This window comes from Anoplolepis gracilipes, chromosome 2 (assembly GCF_047496725.1).
Source record: "Anoplolepis gracilipes chromosome 2, ASM4749672v1, whole genome shotgun sequence".
NCBI lineage: Eukaryota > Metazoa > Arthropoda > Insecta > Hymenoptera > Formicidae > Anoplolepis > Anoplolepis gracilipes.
This window is the reverse complement of record NC_132971.1, coordinates 19,273,106-19,294,588: the sequence shown is the minus strand read 5'-3', so window position 1 is coordinate 19,294,588 and position 21,483 is coordinate 19,273,106. Positions and strand designations below refer to the sequence as shown.

Here is a 21,483-nt window from a genome sequence, read left to right as displayed (position 1 = left end):
TTCTCTGATTTTTCCAGATACAAAAGAAATCCGTGAGAAATCTCCAGGCTTTTGCATGTTTTTCCAGAAAGTAGACGTTCTGACGATGACAATGTTTAAATAGAAATTTGAGCCGTGTTAAATGAAATTTTAAACAAAACACGAGATATGTTCATAATAACACGTGGCACTAGTCATGCGTTTTATAAATCTAATAAGCCGAAATTTTAATTTGAAATTGCTCCAATAATCAGACTCTCGAGAGACGACCGGCATCCGAAGCGCTTCGAGGACGCGTGATTTTCTCTTTCCCTCTTTTCCCTCTCCCCTCGCGTCGATCGCTTCACCCTATTTATCTATCCGCCACGGCAACGCGCGTCCCTCGCGTACCCTCATCCCATAACGAACTTTCCGTACGTCGCGTTCCGCGCACTCCACCGCGCCATTGAAAAGTCTTATTCTCGCAGGAATTAACGAGTTTCCCGAAGAATCGCGCGGAATTACATTGCCGCGCGTCGCGTCGCGTCGCGTCGCGTCGCGGCGCATGCAATTCTGCAAGTTGGAATTGAATCTACCAGCAGCCCGAAGAGAAAGGGGACGGATTCGATCCTCTCGCGGAAAATGCCTCGCGATGGCGCCAGGGAAATAGGGCTTCTGACACGGGGAATGAAATTATTAAAACGTCAACGCCATGTATATCTGACGATGAAAGCCGTTACGGTGTCGCCAGACGCAAGCCTGAAAATTAATACATATACGCGTCATTTGGCGTACCTCTCCTGATTTGCTTTCTGCTCTAACAGAATTCTTTCTCGCGAAAACTGCCGTGAATACAGAATCCCCGTGCCGTTTGACGTCGGAAAAAGAGATTATCTATATTTGGATTTTCAAACGCGTCACAACGGGACTATTAAAATAATGAAATTCAAAAACCTCTTGAAAAAATGCATCCTGTTGTATATGCTTTGGCAAGCTTTACTAATCGTGTAAAACACGTATGTACGGCCCTTTCATTTTAATATGCAAACAGTTGCAAATAAATAATTTACTCATTACAACACAACAAGTATTATTTTTCTCAATTTTTATGCTGCGTATGTATGTAAATGCTGTATACGTATGAATATATAAGCCACTCACGTATAAAAGTATACGCATAAAAAGATAAGATGCGTTAAATAATTGCTTATCAATTGTTTCGATATTTGCCTGCCGCAAGCTCATGCCTCGAATACAAGCGAGATATATTCACAGCGACATTTTTATTATTTCCTATTGCAACAATAATACCGGATAGCCGTCGTAGTAGAGAAAATATGAACGTTATCGAATCGTGAATATCGATATCGCGAGTGGGGTATCGAAACGACCACGAGTACTTCTATATCCCTTCCGCTCTGCTTTCTTCCCCCAACGGATACAGAGTCGAATCTCCACCTACGCTATCGAGCAAGTATTTCTAGGTGCAGCACTGTATTATGCATTCACCCCTCTCCCTCCTCCCCTCCCGGAGCCCGCGTCGCAGGGGTCTACCGTATACCTTAACATAATAAGGTCGTATTATGCAGTATATACAAAATTTCCAGTTTAAATGCGGCCCACGTTCGGGCCTTAACGTCTTGTTCGCGGACATTCGAGAGTTTCGAAACTCTGTTCCTTTCGTTTCGAAAAGTTGAGTTGAACTTCGGAACGATTTACTAAATCGACACAATGTGCACTTCACAGAACGGCATGGAATGTTAACTATGAGTAATGCGCTATTATTCGTAAGTTGGCGAACGTGAATCAATTAACTTCCTATCGATCGAGCTGTGTACTTTATGAAAAGCATCGGGTTGCAATAAAAATTATTCTCCTTCTTCTTCATAAAGATGCGGTAAATAATGTACCATAAATGTTAAAAGAAAATTCAGTTTATTTAATTTCAAATATAATTTATATAATTCAATTATGCCACTCTTGTAATTATATATCCAATTATAGTATTTTGTCAGAGTGAAAATTTTCCTGTTACAAGACACAACAAGGTATCTAATTATGCGTCAAAGTATATAATGTGTATAGTTAAAACTTATATGCGTTTATTCTATTTAGACAAATAGAAATACTCGTGTGAGATTATGATATTACGAGATTATAATGTAATATTGTGCGGATGAATATATGTCTGCTAGATTACTGAATTTTATAAGGATCAACGTGCTCTGCTGGGTGCATTTACGCGTTTTAACGAAGATCCGGAGAATAACGGTAAATTTTTTATCGACTCTTGAGTAATCCCAGAGGGCAATAAACGGTCTACATCGTTTTCTCGCTTCGACGTTGCAAAGCATTACAGGGTACGATCGTGCCATATGGAATTCCTTTTTGAATATTTTATATTATGGACGTGCGGATATTTCTCCAACAAGGTTTCTGCATTCAACAAAAAAGCTACTCCGTCAACACCGATTTTTCACATCATGGAAACATGAAGCGTAATGCAAGAAACCGAGAATCGCGTATCACACTTTATCCAAATAAGATTTATTATTTCATTTTGTGTCAATTAAAACTAATTTAAAGAAAAAAACATTTAGTTGATGTATAAAATAAAATTCTTGTAATGTCAAAAAGTTAACGTATAATAATAATATTACAAAATTTTCTTTTCAATTACATTAAATCAATTAAGTATATTTTAATAAAAAATTTAATTCCGCTTAAATTGAGATATTTTTTGTAGAAAATAGAATAACAACATTATATCAAATTCTGATATACTCGTGGAAACGTTGGCTCTGACTTATAAACAAGTAGCCACGCAATGTCTATTGAAATTACCACACGCGGTATGATAACACGGTGTAATCTACCATCGTTAAATCCGGCACAATCACCCCTTCGTCATTGTCTCTCGTTACATAGCGACGAGCGTGAACGTCCTTCGACACTGAAATCTTCCGTGAATATTTCAGGAAAATTACCGCGTGTTCGTCGGGCCGCTCGGGTTTCCAGCGATTATGCCGTATAATCCGCGGTGAGTGCGTTTGTCACGGCCCGCCACGACGACGACGGCGGGTTGGTGTCGGGTGTCCCCGTGGGTGATATTCCCTGTTATCCGAAACACGAGGCTGTTATCCCACAGCACTTACCATACGTAAGCGCCGCGATGGCCGGAAGAACGACGAGACGGACGGATCGTGGGGGCGGGAAGCCGCTCCCCGGATTACCGCGGGGACATTAATCACCTCCGCGTCACCCAGCGTGATCTCAGTGAATTTGCAATTAATTCGAAATTGCCGTCATCGTCGCGAAGAGCCCGTCGTTTACATCGTATATCGAAGCGGTCCAATGCGGACGATGCACGATCGCCGGTGATGAATGAGCCGCGGCTTCGGTCTCATTAATTAACGGAAGTGGCCGGAATTCGATGGAATTCGCGGATGCGGATCATTCGACGAAGCAAATGCCGGATGAGCGCATCACCAATTGATAATCCGGTGGTTAAGGGATACGTTTTCGGAGAAATAGATTGATCCGTTCTTTGCGCGAAAATATTTGAACAACAGGTAAGACTCAAAAGTACGCGGCAATAGTAGATTTTCGACAATAAAATCAATATATAAGAAAAGTTTATATTATATTTTTCAATAAATTTTAAATAAATCTTTTTTTTTCTTTTTTTAATTTAATAGCAATTTAAATCGATATATGATTATAAAGAATATATAAACTTTTCATACATATACGTGAATTAAATTAAATAAAAAGATCTATATTATGCACGAGAAGGCAATGATTGCTTGTTCGCGAGGATGCAACAACTTTTGCAATAATTTCTTTGTCAAATTTAGTACAGATTCAAGATTCGTTTAGAATCACTACTGAAATTCAATTACATAAATACGCCATTCACATGATAGACAGGACATACGCACATCTAATTGAAGAGCAGCCCCTGACAGATCAGACATGTCAGTCAGGATAAGACAAGAGCGACAGATCGTGACTCCTTCCGTAAGGGAGCGGCGCCGGACTCAATGTGGGCTACAGTAATATCTTTTTTTTCCTTACGGGGAAAGTACGCCCCGTCGAGTTCCCATCGGCCCCGAGAGACCGACGGTATTACAAGTAATTGTCGCCCTGGGGAGGACGCAGATCGACCCTACATCCACCCCAACCCGATCTCGAAGCGGGATAGAACGAGGGTGTAGGAGGAAGGAGGTAAAGCGAAGGAAAAATAGGTGGCCGAGAGAAGACGAAAAGAAAAAAAGAAAGAGGAAAAACACGACATGGAAGAAAACACGACAGGGAAAACGCGGAAATGGAAAAGAAGGGAAAACGTATAAGAGCGAGATATAAGAACGTGGGAGAGAATAACACGGAATGTACGAAAAAAAAAAAAAAAAAAAAAAGCGAAAGGAAAAGGAGAGGGGAAGGAGGAAAAGAAAAAAAGGAAGTTGAAAAAGGTCTGAAAGTGAGCGGGGAGAGAAGAAGAAGAGTACGACGTCGCTAGACTGCGACATCCACGTTTTCCACAAACCTTGCGCCGGTCTTCCCTGAGTCGAGGGAAAAAGTAGCGAGAAACTTTCGCCTAACAAGTGGATGATTCACAAATCATTCCCGATTCGTCGTCCCACGCTATCCCCTCCCCTCCCCCCCCCCCCACGCCGATGAGAAACTTCGTTTCAGTCTATATCCTTGCCCAGAACGACCAATAACTCGCACATCTCGCTGCAGGCGACGAATCGAGAATAGAGGAGGGCAAAAGGACGACATGGGAAAAAATAAACGCGTAATATTCTTCAATTCGCCATCGTGCAAATCGAGAATCTAATCGAGGGTGCTATCGCTTGAAGTTGCTTCCGCCTTCCGTATTATTTTACGATTTCTTTTGTCCTTCCAATGTCCTCGCTTCATTCCATTTTTCACTGTCGCAGTCTTCATGTCTTCCGGGGCAATCTCTTAAGATAAAACATCTTAAAAGTGAAAAATAGCGTTTCCTTCCTGTTCGTGTCGTCAACAACGAGGTCGACGATGCGGTTCCGTCGACATTTCACGACTCGAATATCAGAGGAATTATGTACATGAGAGCCTTTCGTCGCGATCGATTCATTCGCGGGGAACAATTCAATAGATGAAACCATCGGATAAAGCGAAGAACTAAGTGTCATGACTCATCGATCGAACCCGCCGGTTCAAATGGCCGGATTAGTTGGAACCTACATACTACATGGTGATATCTGACGGGAGATTCTTTCGTCTGATCACAAAATGCGCAAACGATACGACATTTTGGTGACTCAGAACCACGAAGGACACGTAGCGTTCTAATGATAAGGGAAAAGCTCTTGTTTTTGATGAACTGATAAAATCGAATAAAGCTTTAATCGAGTTGGTGCTGAATGTAGTATATAAGGATTATATCTCAATATTTATAAATGTTTTGAATGGCTTTCACCAAGCTTTTTTAACAGACAACAAGAACATTCAACACATATTCATAAAAATATTTCGAGATACATATATGACAGTATATCATTGTATGTATCAAATTTATATAATAATATAAATGAATTCTATAAATATTATATAAATTACATAAATTATATACATGTTATATAAATAATTATAAATAAATATATAAATAAATTATTGCTAAATTTTTTCATTTTTTCCAACTTGATAATGTAGAATTAAATAAAAAAAGTACTTGATTTTAAAAAGTAATTTTGCTAAAATTTTTAAAAGGAGTGTTTCTAAGAATATCTCCTTTCAAAATCATTGTTTAAATTCTATATTGTCAAGGTGGAAAAAAGTATGAAAATTTATCAATAAATTTATTTATACATATATTTATTTATAATTATATATATATATATATATATATATATATATATATATATATATATACATACAAGAAAGTCTCTCAAAATTAATTCCTTAAGACATACCTTGCGAAATACTTTCTCGATTCTACTTTAATTTAACATCGATTCTCAACAGGAAAACAATTTAAAATTAATTAAACATTCGCATTAAAATTCTTTGGTGGATGCAGCCATAAACTTGTCGTATCTACACGAAATTAAGCGACCAATTTCTGTGCACATTCTCATCTCGCTGCGCACGTTGTTCTTTCATTCTTTTGTATCAGCTACGGCCGTTTCTAGAAACGAGACTCTTCCATCGTATCGAAAGCAAGCAAGAGATAAGGCGAAACGACGGGTCCGTGATCACGGAAATGGTGCGATTTTGCGCGGTTAACGAACCTATGGATAAGTCCACCAAGATAACGGGCGAGAGTGGAGGGACTGGAAAACACTCTCTGCGGGATAAGGCGGAATCGTTGTGTTATTCCCACAACGACAATAAAGCGCCTATCCCATAATGGTACCGAGAGTACGTTGTACATCTACGAGCCTGTAGAAGAACGTCTTTTCAACGATCGCGATGTGGTCGTCGCGTCCAGGATTCGTGGCGCGGACATATCGACCTTTTACGGACGCTCGTTCTGAAAATCTCGAGATTCAATGAAATCACGATACGAGACTTCAACATGGATAGTGACAAGAAACGTGTCGACATCGTCATGAGCGTAGCTAGTGGGAAACAGGGAAAAAAGGGGGGCTTGCTCCCCTTCCTGGCACGAAAAAGAAATTTAAAAAAAAGTACAAAAATGTACCTAATTTCAACCGCATTTCAATCTACAAAATTTAATAAATAAAGCTATAATTGAGTATATACAGTGTATAATTAAAAATTAAGAAATTCTAATATTTCATGAAAATAAATAAAAACGTTAGGAGTTTTTCATTAACTCATTAAGATCTCAGAATTTTTCGCATCTTTTATATTACTTGATAAATTTTTTCTTCTCCCCTCTACCTGAATGAAATCCTGACTACGTTCATAAACATTGTCGAAAGAGACTTTAGAATCAACTAACTCGAAACAAATCGATATAGACGATCGATGTAGAAATTCTTTTTTTATAATCCTTACTCCTATTTATATAATAATTCTATTAAATTACTTGTGGTAGAGATACATCAACAGAATGTATAGTATTTTAAATAAAAGATATAAAAGTATAAATATTTACATAAGTTATTTTATATCTACTGGATTATAAACGATTAACGTAAAATAATAACTTATTTATACGTTAATTAAAATCCTATTTGTAATATTTAGTTAATTTTGTGAATAAATATTTCAAATGTACGAATATTTCGCGTCAGAGATTTCCATTAATCAATTTACATAATTATTTCTCTCATTATATGAACAGTAAAATATTTGAATATTGTTGTATTTTTACGAATTAATCGTACACTCTCATTCTATTTAATTTTCTCTTATATGTCTTTTAGATTCGTTTTTGCTCTACGTTTATTAAGTCATATTAACCGTCTTTATAAATTAATATTATGAAATAAATATTAGCTTTATTATTTTTCTATTTATTTTCTTTACATTTAATATAATATTTGAAATAGTATAAGAAAAATAATGTTTGAAATAGTCAATGCAAATTCGGGAATTTCAGACATATCAATAAGAATTTCTGAGTGTTCTTTTATTATCTTAATTAATAATTTTAATTATTGCATTTTTAATAAATATTTTCTCTATATATTCTCATGCCTGTCATTTTCAGAGAAAAAGTTTTCCAAATAATATTTTATATTTTAAACGAAACATTTTTAAGTGACTATTTCCAATATTTTGCGCTTAAAATATACCCATCGCTTGTCGCATAATAATGTGAGAAAAAAATATTCAAAATGATTTGAGAAACGTGGTCTCGAGCAGACTTGTGAAAAATAAATGTTAATTGTACTATCGGTATGTTCCATTCTCAAAAAATATATCTTTAAAATGTTCTGTCTTTTAAAAATATCAGTGAACGAGAATGGCTTCATATTTCTATAATTCTCAGTATTTCTAAACAAAGTCACACACATCAATAGCTAGTATATGATAATGGAAACATTAAAATCAATCGACAAAGGTTTATAGCAATTACGATCAATTAGATACGCAACGGTAGTTGCGGAATGCAGTTTTCCTCTCGTCATTTAACATCCCGATCGAGGGAGAGCGCGGCGACTTTTCACGTTTTTCCGCGTCCTACATCTCGTCACGAGGGGTTTCGAGGGCGCGTTCGGTTTCCTTGGTGACCGAAGGGAGCGCAAAACCGAACCACACCGGCTCGCTCCGTCTCTTTCATGCCCACGCCTCTATTCTATTTGTATTTCATATTGATAGAGTATTGATACAGCCCTCTGTACCGTCGTGTACCTCCCGACGAGCCCCTCTTAACCCTCGGCGAGCACAACCCCGGTAAACCACCGTGACGGGCCACCCATCCCGCAGCAAAACATAAACGAGGATATCCCGTGTGTTACCGTTCTGGCCGGGTCACGTGTTTACTTTGTTCCGCATTGTTGCGTCTCGTTAATGGCCGGCGGAAACGTTTTGCTCTCCGTGTACACGAGAGATCCGTTTCAACGTTTCCCTCGGCGAGGCGAATATGCATCCGCGTGTCGTGATTTCTTTTGTAACCCAAGACGTAAGAGGGATCTTGGAAGAGGCTCCGCCTGGATGACGGAAGGTACTATTTCCCGAGAGAAGACGCGGTTGGTTCTCTTTGTGCGCGTTTGTCATAGTATATACATGTATATATACTATGACAAACTATTACAAGAAACGGGCGTTCTTACGGTTTCGAGCATAAGTATTGAATAAAGACGCAATAAATAAACATTAAAATTAATAAATTAATAAATTAAAAAATTAATAAATAAATGTCAAAATTGTAATTTGTAAGCTCGAACGTTCGACACTCTCCGTTAGAGGTGGTTCTACTCGTAAATATACATACCGGGTGTCCTACGAGGCTTTGCCATGAAAATTCTAGGTCCGCTATGTTCGCCGGCACAGGAACGACGAAATTCATCGCGTACGTGTTGACCACCCCCTCCCGCACGTAGTACAACTCGGCCTCGAGTCCTGAAAGCAGAATAGCGAGGAGTGTATCGATTGGACGATCAATTATGAAAAAGCTGTACCGTGCCGTCGCCGGCAAAGTTTCCCTTCGCCAGCCCCGATGAATCGACCGATCGCAGACTACGGCACGTGCAGTCGCCCTTCTCGTTATAAGTTGAGGACATTGACCACAGTCGCGTCTTCTTTGCATGAAGTATCGTAGTCGTACGGAATACGTTTTGTATGGAAACTTCAGAGACGGAATAATTTTGTCGTTCGGTAGCACGCGAATGGTGCAGTTCAGAATCATCGTCATACTTTCGGTACAATCCTAATGCAAACTTTCGTATACTTTTTACTTTCATATATATATATATATATATATATATATATATATATTTATTCTTTACATATATTTTTACGAATCGCTGAAGAAAACGTATCAATGTATGTTTATTTTTTTATTATTATTATTATTAATACACTCTATGTATTTATAGCTATAACTTGTAGAAATATTTATTGAAAAATTAAGAGAAAAAAAAGCCAACAGAAAGGAAAATGCCAGTCGCAAACGTCAAGACGCGAAATTGGCGTGACAGGTGAGCGAGATCTAATGCGACGATTATTGTCGGCATATATTTTCTACAAGACGCGGAATCGTATCTCGACGATGTCTACCAAAAAATAACCACGAGGATGCCAGGAACGGATTTATAATACGGATCCCCGTCGATGCCAGACATATCCACCCTTTCTCCATTCTTCGCAGCCTCTTTTTCAGTACGGATCATGATCTGAAAATTCCTCCTGGGCACTCGCACGTACAGTCGCGTCTCCATCTCCCCCTTTTCTCCTCCCCTCTCTACCCCGAAAAAAATCCACGTCAAATAAATACACAGGGATCTGAATTTTCTCGGGCGATCGGATGCGTCATCCGTCTGCTTTCACGTATGACTACGCAATTCGATATCACGCTCGCGAACAAGCTCTATCAGACGTACCGTACGTACGTCATATTCGACGTCATGCGAACCGTGTGTCGTGTGGTCGTATTTTCTTCGCGATAAGATTCCTTTAAAGAAGCGAGATATTCAGATTCAGAGTGCTGTACAATCTCGGTAGAGAAGAAGCGCATAAAATGCAGTACAAGAGAGAAAACGAAAAAAGGAAAGAGCAAGTGGAAAGGATGTACTATAAATCTCTATATCGTAGTAGAGAGTACGTTGTGAGCAAGCGGAAACGGCGCACGTGACTTGGTAGAAATTAATAGTGTTAAAACCCGAAAAGTTTCTCCGTCTCCTCATAAATCGTGTTATATCGCTCTTAACATGTTTTTCGAGTTACACGCGCATTTTAGTTTGGAGTTACAACGAATAAATAGCTTTTCCTTGTTCTCAGCAATATTATTTCTCTGTATTTGTAAATTTGAATTGTTATGTATCATATTTTGTCGAGGACTATTTTTATTGTTCTATACTACTGTTTCAGACATCCTTACATCCGCGAATTGTACATCGAAGTCAAGAAAGTTCTGACTGCAATAGCAATTGAGAAAGATGGTCCGACTTTGTAGAGAGTTCCATTATTGCTTTTGTGCTTTCGGTTCTTTGACAGTCAAAGTACTCTATAACATTTAATATCTTGTTTGTGATTGCCATGTATATTTATATTCATTTCTAAAAATATATTAGATATGTTTTATATTTCCCTTAATAGAAGAAGCGAGAAAAAAATATAATATAAAAATATAATATTACTATTTTAACAATATTCTGAAAGTTATTAAAAATAATAAAAATAAAAATATTTGTGTTTAGATTCATAAGATATTTTTTAACAGATACGTATATAGATCTATTTATATGCGATAAACACATATGTAGATATATATTTGATTATATATTATATTATCGATTGCAAGATAGAATAACAAATAAAATGGAAAACTTCAAAAATCTCGTAATGGGTTGTACAATCTGTATTTCTTCGAGCAAAGCGTCGAAGCGAGACGCGAACGCTTGTGATACGGTTTAGCGAAAGCTTAGCGTTTCGTGAATATATACGTATACATTGAAATGCTAGTAGTTGAAGTTTAAGGCGGCATCGAGTGGAGGGAGTCGAGGGTAAGCGTAGTAAGAAGATTAAGTAACTTTCTACTCCGTGCCCCGGGTCTTACGAACGGAAGACTAACACTCGGCAGAGAAACTGATAATGACAGTCGGCCGTGTATTAAGCGAAGCATCCGCGAAATCGAATTAATCCTTCTGTACTCCATTTTATTATCAGGCGTTAATCCCGGCTAAAGTGGAGAATCGTGTCTGACTAAGTAAACGCGTTACCACTTGCACTTTAAGATGCCTCGAAATTCATTGTATAATATCACTGCCTAGTGATATTATGTTACGACTGCGACATAAATCTGTTACATGTTGGTATTGCAATTTTCTTTTTAATAAAAAACATATTTTATTATTCTATTTAGAAAATTCTTTCATAATTCTCTATAAAATAATAAAATTACTTCTCGCTTACATCATAATCGAATTATACTAAAAATTTCCATATTAAACTAACGTAAGTTTCATTCAAGTAGATAACTCCATTGCATTAATATGAAATTCAAAGGCTAATTTACTTCTCATCAAAATTCATACGTGAGCCACATCTCGTAAAAATAAAACAAATTACTTTCTAACAAAAAACTTTTTATTGCAAACGCCAGCGAGCAATTAGCTTACAGTTCCGGTCAATTAAATCGCTCGCTCGCAAATAATTGGAACAACACAAACAAACAACCGAAAAGTCGCGAATCTTTATTACCTATCCACTATGTGGCAAAATAACCGGGATGCAAAGTCGGGGATATTTATACGTCAGTTTATCAGTCGCAACTATCCCACGGGAATGCCGCGTAAAACGTAAAACGAGAACTGCTTCAAATATGGCTGAAGAAGCGAGCGTGAACTTGCCGAGAGAAAGAGAAAGAGTGCGTACTCTCGGTCTTTCTCCTATGCGTCGTAGAAGAGGTTCTGAAACACGAAACTCTACCGCGTGTCGGAAAGCCAAGGGTGGAAAATATTTCAGCAAGATAAATCTTAACCGATCCCACGAGAAACGGACACGCGCAAGCAACTAACTCGGGTGGATTAAGTTCCGCGATATCGCTCGACGGTTTCAAGCGGCACAACAAATGGACATAATCAGGTTGTCTAATGCGCGCTATGGCAAACCGTTGCATTATGTTGTCAAGATTACGTGGATGTTATATAGAACGACTCTGCGATCGTTTTGTAAGTTCCATTTTGTGATACTCATGATCTTCGTTTTGCCGTGCCGAAGAGTTCAAGACGGCAAAAAGTTGGCGGCGCAAACGAACGTGTAATTATATAGTATCACATCCCACGTATGATTTCGCACGGGTTCTTGCATTATTCATGTAAAATAACCGTGCAGAGTACAATTATAATGAACAAAATCAAAATCTTGGAAATTAAATCTGTTTTTTTAAATATTATTTTATGGTTTCGAAGGGAGAGTAATTTATTACGACAATTATTAATACATAATTTCTATCTGAAAAAAAAAAAAACGATATCAAATAAGATTTAGTCAAATTCAATTTTTATTTGGAACTGGATTTTTTATGAATTATAATTTTTCCTAATTCTACAAATATAATTGAGATTGAATCGTGAAAAGTTAATAATTTTGTAATTTATTTTGACGTTTTATAATATAAAATATAAAATAATATAAATGATGAAATAATAAAATGTGAAATATTATACAATAAAATTAAATAATCTGAAAAACAAAAATGTAGTTTAAAAATGTTTAATTCTGTTAATTATTATTGGACACCCTACAAATATTTATAGTTAAAGTTTGAGTTGATATAGAATCAGTTTTACTATATGTATACGTGTTTGGAAAAACTAATGCTATGATGTGTATTCTCTTTCTCTTAACGAATAAGCATTTTTTTCGACAACTTTATATTTTTATTTTGATTGAAATAAAAACTATGCAAAGTACTATATTTTTCATATTTTCTGACGTCTTAACTTTTATTAATAAAGTTTTGAATAAAGTCCCTCTATATAGTCATTTAATATCAGTCATTTAAAAGTTAATTGAAAAAAATTAAATATTGCTTTTTAAAAAGCTTCAATTTTAATTATGTTCATAAAATCATATTGCACGGCAATCGTTTCGTAGTCTTTTACATCGTGAGTTTTCAAAAAGTATTTGCACAAATTTGTAAAAGTTTCCTATCTTCCAAAGATGGAAATTCTACTAGACAAATCTGAATGATGCGGCGCGCGTGTACATACGAGCGCATACATAAATATCGCTCATTTTATCTTTTATTACATAGTTTTTGTGTCCCTTTCATATGATAAAATCGCGGTCAAATCCATCAAATCTCGTGACGTATCTTTCACAAGCACCCGCGCGAGATCACGGCGGGTCATAGGGCGATCTATCAATTTGCCGTCGAGACGGCACGGAAGAAAGAATTTAGGAAGAAGGGTGGCCAGCTCTCCTGTCTTATCCCGTGGGAGATCTCTTCTGGAAAAGAGCAGAGAGGATACGTTATGGGTGCTTCTTCAGGAATGAAACCTCGTCTATGTACGGGGCTCCCTGCTTTGATGGCGTTAAGTAAAATATCGTGTTTGGCATATGAACGACCAACGACTATTTTAGGCCATTAAAGCAGAGTGCGATTTCATCTACTGTGTTATCCTCTCGATTATCTCTGAACAAGACTATACCATCTCTGCGGACTATAATTATTTTGTTGAAAATTTTAATTAATATTGGCGAATTTACTATTAATGGTCTGCCCAATAATTTTCTCTTAATTAATACATATAATATTTAGAAACTTATTAAGAGACATATTAAAATTGATTATACGTGTCCTTTTAAGGTAGAAAGTCTCGTTCTAGAAACATATATCGTGCTAGGAAAATTGAATTAGCATAGGGATTGACGTTGTATCGCAGACTGATGCGACGCCAAATTGAATTTGAAATGAACGCGTGCGAGTAACTAGGTTTCGTATGATGTCCTCTGTCAATAACGTAAACGGTTTGTAAAGTTGAAATTTTAGAAACCATATCCCCTCCAAATATTATTTGTCTTGTTTCCAAATTATAAACATGAATGAAAATCCGTAAAGTAATAAAAGAGAAGAGCGAATTTTATATTAATATTGATTCCTTCAAGTTTCCACACGATAATCTCTTTCTGCAAAATTTTAATTGGCCTGTGAATTGGATAATTAAAGCAAATTAATCGTTGTCTTTCTTACCATGTAAAACTAACGAGTCTAATTTATTAGGATGAATTAACGCGCTAACATAGGCTTCTGAGGTCGTTCGCTTCTAAGCTTCTAAGACGATCCATTAACATTGCACCGCGTAATTTGTATTCACCTAACTATCGGACTGAGCGACGAAGAGTACAAGAATGTTCTTCAAGCGGATATTTCGGGCGCGCAGACGAGGGAAGATACGCGAGGGTTCGATCAGGGTCAGGAGCCAAGGTAAACACATTAAGGGTACAACATCCTGTGTAGGAGACACATCCCGCCGATGGGGAAACTCCACGCGTATGGTCGACTACAACGGAAATTCGAACGTCTCGCGGATCGCCGGAGATGGAAAAAGTCGTGCTGGGTCGATATATACCCTGGAAACTAATCTCCTGCGCTCGGATCTTGTTTCCCCCGATCATCGTTTCCACTCGTTTACCCCTTCGTCGATAACGTGCATGCTCCTTTCGACCATATCGTGGTCCATGATATTTACGCGCGTTTCAGATACTCGATTCTTACCCTTCGTTTACTTTGTCAATTCGCGGATTTATGATTCTTCGAATGTGTCTTACTTCGTAATACTTTGGCAAGATTTAGTGTTTTATTTTTTGTAATGTAACAATATTCCTCTTAAAGACGATATGTGATCACGATAAAAGTCAGAATTAAATTTTATTAATTATAATTATGTATATATTTTATTTATATATTATAATTATGTATATATTTTATTTATTTATTGTAATTATATATTTATTTTATTTATTTATTATGTATATATTTTATTTATTTATTATAATTATGTATATTAATTATTTATTTATTGTAATTTATATATTGTAATTTTATATATTGTATAATAAAGAAAAAATATTTAGAAAAATAAAATACACACATATACATACAAAAAATACATGCCAGATAAGAACATATATACATATATATTAAAATATAAAATTATAAATAGATTTCTCTGTTGAATTTTTTCACCAACTGATCTAAAGGGACCTTTATTCATGTAACAAATTTTATTGAACATACATATTTCTCTGATTGATAAATGTAATATCCTCGTAGAAAATATTACATATATTATATATATTTCTCATCAAATCTTGTACGTTCAAATAGTCGAATTATTTTGCATTTTTTTATCCTGAGATGTGAGACGACTCATGTTGAACTCTAATAAGAAGGAACCGCGAAAAAGCGATCGATACTGGTGCATCGACCGAACGCAATGCGGCACCTCGGTACGACCTTGAGCAGTTTCCACGATTCATTCTATCTGAGTCATTTATCGCGATCTCCGTCTTCGCGAGCCGAGCGTGTGCCTTGGAATCGGATGGAATTCCGGAGGAGTCATTTATTGTTCTCCTTGGGACGCGCGTAGAGCGCACGTCGACTAGTCGAATTTGCAATAAAGAAGATAGATGCGATGGAAGGAATATCGCCAGCAGCTAATCTTTTACTTTTCCATTCCGCTCGGTCTTCCTCGCTCATTCGTTATTCATTAGAGTCCAGCTTGTTTCACCGGTAAAGCGATACGGTACGAGCTGCGTTTCACTGCAAGAGACTTAACGATGTACGAGGACTTGAAAAGTACAAGTAACGTAACTAGTTATTTTCGTCGTGCGTCTTGAGGTAAGGATAAAAAATTTATATTATATATAAATCTCTCTCCGCATCCCGCATTAAACTAGCAAGTGAAAAATGTCATGACTTTTACCTTGGATTTTTCTTAGAGAAAGAAAAGAAATAAAACATGTTTTTTCTTTTATTAATAAATTTATTTACGTGACTTATACGTACTCATTATATCTTTCTTTTTATATATTTGTTTCTTTTTTCTTATAAATGCAAGCAAAGAGAAGCACATCCTTTATTTTATTTTAGCAACGTTACTTCGGATGTACGTATTAAACCGAGTAAAGAAGAAGATGCAATAAAGAAGGGTCGTTTGAGCAAGCTGACGTCACTTTTCGCAAATTATTTCGACCAAAGTCTAAACCAGGCTCCATCTCTTTGCTCGTGCGTTTTCTCTGAAACTTATCTACACTCGTGCAACGGTAACCCTCTCTCTCGAAGATCTTTCCTCCGTTCTATCGTCGGCTTTCTCTCTTCGCTCGGTTCGTTTGTATAGTTTTCGATGTTTCGTTCGAGGTTTCGTCGGATAGTTGGATATAGCGCAAAAGAGCCGAGGGCGAATGCCGCGGAAAATCAACGACGGAGTACCAAAGAGAAAAGAAAAGAAGAAAAACGAAAGAAAAGGGGAAAAACAAGAAGTGAAGAAAGACGGAAGAAAGACAAAGCGGAAGGAGCAAAAAGAAGCGAACGAGTCTTTCGGGACGGTTGTTCCTCGGAGTTGGCCGCGAAAGAGCGTCGCGTCGTCGTCTAGTTGAACAGGATGTTTGTCTTTAATTAAAATCAGTCGCAACTCGTCCGTTCCGCGAAAATTCGCCGTTGCTTCCCCTTTTCCTCCCTCCCCTAGCTTTACCCTCCTTCCCGCAATCGTCACCCTCTGTGTCTCCCGCCCCGCTGGTCGCTCGTCGCTTTGTCGGACAGAATTCTTAATATTCAATTATCCCCCCGTGCTTTTAATTAGTCGCGCATGGCCCCTCGAGCGCGGTTGTTCGACCGAGCGGTAATCGTTCCTAGCCAATAAATTTGTTGTTTCAGGTAGATTGAAACATTTATTAAATATTGATCCGACGTTACGAGAACGAGGTGAATATTACACGATCTGCCTCGTTACTCAATTATTGAATTTCGTTAATTTCCGGAATACCACGGAGGTTAGTGATAACCTGACGAATCGGCGCGCCATTAATTTGGACGATTGATAGGATACGTAAGCAATATTTGGGTTTCGCTCCCCGTCGAAAAGTCCGCGTATCCGGGTAAGTGCCTTATCTATACAGACGAGAAGCTAATATAAATTTAACTTTTCGTCGTTTATGAATTTGTACGACAAACATTCTCTCTACCTCTAATCATTTCCTCTGCTTATTTTGTAAATATACTATTGTGCAGCTGTAATTTACATTACATTTACATTTGCTCTCTATAATTCTAGTAAAAACAGAAACTAGATATCAATTCGCAAGAGAAAGAATTAAATATACTTTTAGAATTTATAATTATTATGAAATTGTCATTAAAACTTCTTTCTCTCTCTCTCTTTAAATGAAAAATCATAAACTCTCAATCATGTATATACAAGATGTAACTGAAAAAACATGACATATAATGGCAAATTCTCTGGCCAATTTGCAGATGATATTTCTTCAGCAAAAATATTGAGGCAGCAATCATTTTTGAGTTATAAGCAATTGAAAAAGAAGCGTTTCTTGCAAATTAAACTTTGGGGAGTTAAAAGATTTAACACAATTAAATTCTTCAGTTAATGTCAGGTAGAGTTTACATTAATAAAATCTTCAATTTTAAGTTACAAAAATATATAATGGCAAAAATTGGAAATTCGTAAAAAATGATAACCTCTGTCGATATTTTCACTAAAAAAAAAAACTTCTCCAAATTGGTCAGAGAATCTGGCATTATATGCCACATATGTTTTTTCATTTACACTCTGTATACATATGTGTGTACATTTATATATAAAAATAAATCCGCAGATTGATATTATTAAAGTGACAAAAGAGATTATTCCTTTTAAGAAATTAAACTATTTAAAAATCATTTGCTCTTTTTGAATAAATAAAAGTTCTCTTGCGTGTCGTTCTTTTAACAATTTAATGCGGAATGATAAAACCTTCCTGTTCCCTCAGCGACAGTAAATAGTTGAAGCTATAAACAAACGGAAGGTGGCTGACGCCGTGAAAAACTGTGCACGCAAGAGAAGCAGCAATGGAGGGATGAATGCGAAAGAGCCACCGCGATGCAAGAGCTTTCATTACATCGAGACTTCAGCTGAGCGGAGAAAAAGACCATTTTATTCGACCATCATCTCTTTGTTGGAAAAGTATTTCAGCACCAAACCAAGTGAGAGACTATTCACGAATTACTCGCAACACAGATTTCTCTTGGAAAAAAGCACATTCTATATAAACTGCACAATTGCAATGGCGCTGATGCATCGATCGTCATTGTTTGACTGTACGTGATGTATCCCTAACAAAAGCTTGAATCAGAATCGATGCAATCTACATTTTATTTAGTAACCGATTTTATGCAAAAATAAGAAAAATAATAAAAAAAACTTCTGTTGATATAAAACGCTTTAAATGTTGAATATTCTATTCTAAAAATTGTTAACATGAATACTCTAAAAAACCTGATAATATTTTAATTTTAGCTAGAAATTGCAAAGAGAAGAGATAATTTCTTTTCTCTTCTCTAACAATAAGATAAAAAGACGAAATCTGAAAAAACATCAATATACGGGCTCATGCTTTAATAATGGTCCAAGAAGTATGATTTGATCTAATATGCTTCAAGCTGACAAAATAAAATTGACATCGCGAAACGTCTATAGCTAGATCGATACAACATGTCGGTACGAAAACCGTTGCGATTCATTAGAACGATCGTAATGTAACGAGGCAGATAATGATCCAAGAAGTAAGAGAAATAATGGCGCGTTTGCTCAAATAAAGCGAACATACGAGGCGTAATTAGCGACAATTATTGCGAGAAGGAAAGTCGATGAGATACAAACGTGCCGACAGTTCGTTAATGAACGTAACACTGACGATATATCAATTTAATCGAACATACGTTAAGTGTTCCATTAAATTTTACAAATACATGTGTTTGATACTAGTATAAATGCTGCATTTAATTGAACTAAATTATAATAGTGCAATAATCCTAGCAGGAGAATTGTGAAACCTATGTTACTTTATTAATTAACTCTCTCACACACACGATATTCCTATATACATATTTCTACAATGTATAATTAAATTTAACTATACTTTTTTTCTATTAGAAAAAAAATTATTCTTTTTCTGAGAACAATTAATCAATTTACTTATTACTTTAAATAATTACATATTACTTTAATTACATATTACTTGAACCTAACAATTTTTCGCATAAATTTTAATCTAATTTCTTTGTAAATTTCTTTTTAGTTTCAATTTCGTATTTTATTTTGTGTCATAAGTTATTATAATTATCCAATTAGACAGCGATTAATTATCGTGTTCCTCTAAGTAGCGAACAAATTAATAAACTAGATTGCTAATGCTATCCTGGCGTTATTGCGAAAGCAGTCAATCTCTCTAACTCGCCTACCATCAGACGTTTTATCAGCGATCGTTAATCGCCCTCGAGTGACGGTACTTCCTCTCCGTCCTTCCCTTTCATGTCCAACCCCTCCTTCTTCCCTTCTTCGTTCTCCTCCCTCCTGTCTTGGGTGACGTTCCTCGGAATGCACATTCATTGCAGAGCTCAACAGGACTAAAATTTGATTACTTTTCTCACAACGTTCTACTTTACAATCGGTTGGCCATTTTCGAGTTTGCATAATTAAAAGAGGAAGGCGAGAAAATGCACATAAAGTAAATTCAAGTTTATTAAACTTCCTTTTTTTATCTATAGATTTCTGAATTAACTTGAATGTTTTTCTTTTAATAAAAATAAAAAAAAATATGGTTAAAAATAAAAATTTCCTTAAGTTGAAGTTTCAAAAATACTCTTAAAAAGTTTCTAAATATATTTAACTTTCTTAAAATATAAAGATAATACCATATATGTAGTTTACGCTGGAAATAATTTTAGTAAACTTCTGCAAATGTTTAAGGACTGGATATTAAAAATTGTAAGAAGAATATAGTAAGATATTATAATATTTCACCAAATTTATTAAATAAAAGTTCAATCACATGTCAGTCAAAGACTATAGAAAAAGTTTTAGTGAATCGGAAATTGAAGAATTTTTTAGTCTGCAAGAAATAATTCTCAATTCGCAAAGGTTATGAGAAGCAGAATTTTCGATCTTCTCGATTCATTTTCCTTTTTTTACTCGCTCTCCTTATGAAAAATAAAAGAGCTAACAGAGGTTCAGCTCACGGAGAAGCGTAGGAAAAAAGGGAGGCAGCGGCGCATACGTATCTGAAGCTTCCGCAAAAGTGGTTTTGTTCGCAAGATCGGTCGATCGCTACCGCAGCTTCTCAATTAACCGTCGCTGATTAAGAACTTCGCTCGACTGTTCGTGCACGGGCGATAATTAGGCGCGCTCAGCTATCCAGAATTTTTAATTGGGAGAACATCCGCTGAAAAAATTTTTGCTTCTCCGGTGACTGGCTGAGCAAGTTGCACAAAAAAAAAAAAGCAGAAGTTCCGGCGCTGCCAGAGAATGCTAATTTAATCGTCGAGTGAAACGCTCTGGCAATCGTATGAAAGTTTGCGTCATCTCGTGGCGATATTAATTTCGCGAGTCAATATCACCGTTTGTAAAGCGCAAATCGAGTCGTGAAGAAATCGCGATAATCGAATTGTCTCGTTTTAAAACCACCATTGGTCTAAAGACCTTAGGACCAAACTCTAGCTAATTTAACTGTTAATTAACTTACAGAGCGACCAAAATTTAAGAATTTATATTGTATTATATACCAGAATTATATAGTTAAAAATTTTCATGTTAATTGCCTTATAAGTTAATCAACAATTAAATTGATCAAAGTAGTTTTTAAAGGATATCTATAATTTACGACAAAATTTGAGACTAATTCATTTATAATTTTATATGTCGTATAATATAAGAACTATTTAAAGAAATAAAATATATACAAGATGTCTTAAAGCTTGTAAAAAAAGTCCCTGAAAATTCCTTAATTTTTCAAACATTTTTGTTCAAAATTCCAAATAAAGAGAATACTTCCATACAACGAGAATATTTTCCTACAAGAGAATTTTTCAATACAACTTTCCTTAAAATACATTTTTTTTATTATATACACATTTTCTGTTTTTTCATTTATACAAAGGAAAAACACAAAGCCTCGTTAAGTTTCTAGTGCTAGATTTGTAAATACTAAAAAAAAACTGAATAAGCTTTATTTTTAATAATTCTAGAGTTCTTCACAAATTAAACAGTTTTGATTACAGAAAAAAATTGCTCACAACAAAAGACGCAAAAGTTCACGTTGCGTCTCAATTTGTTTGCCAACGATTTTTTAAGTATTTCTTGTCAGATTTTAAGTACTTGAGAGTTACACAATAGTTTTATAAAAATT

The 21,483-nt window shown here is 36.0% G+C and overlaps 1 protein-coding gene across 2 annotated transcripts in view; it reads right to left on the bottom strand.

Annotated features, from left to right (window-relative positions):
• LOC140662740 (tyrosine-protein kinase Dnt) overlaps positions 1 to 21,483 on the bottom strand; it is an 83,194-nt gene that overhangs the window by 42,568 nt on the left and 19,143 nt on the right. For both annotated transcript variants that reach the window (XM_072886339.1, XM_072886338.1), the window contains exon 2: positions 8,852 to 8,979. In XM_072886339.1, coding sequence (XP_072742440.1) covers positions 8,852 to 8,926 — 75 coding nt within the window. In that variant the 5' untranslated portion in view covers positions 8,927 to 8,979. The remainder of the gene's footprint in view (positions 1 to 8,851; positions 8,980 to 21,483) is intronic.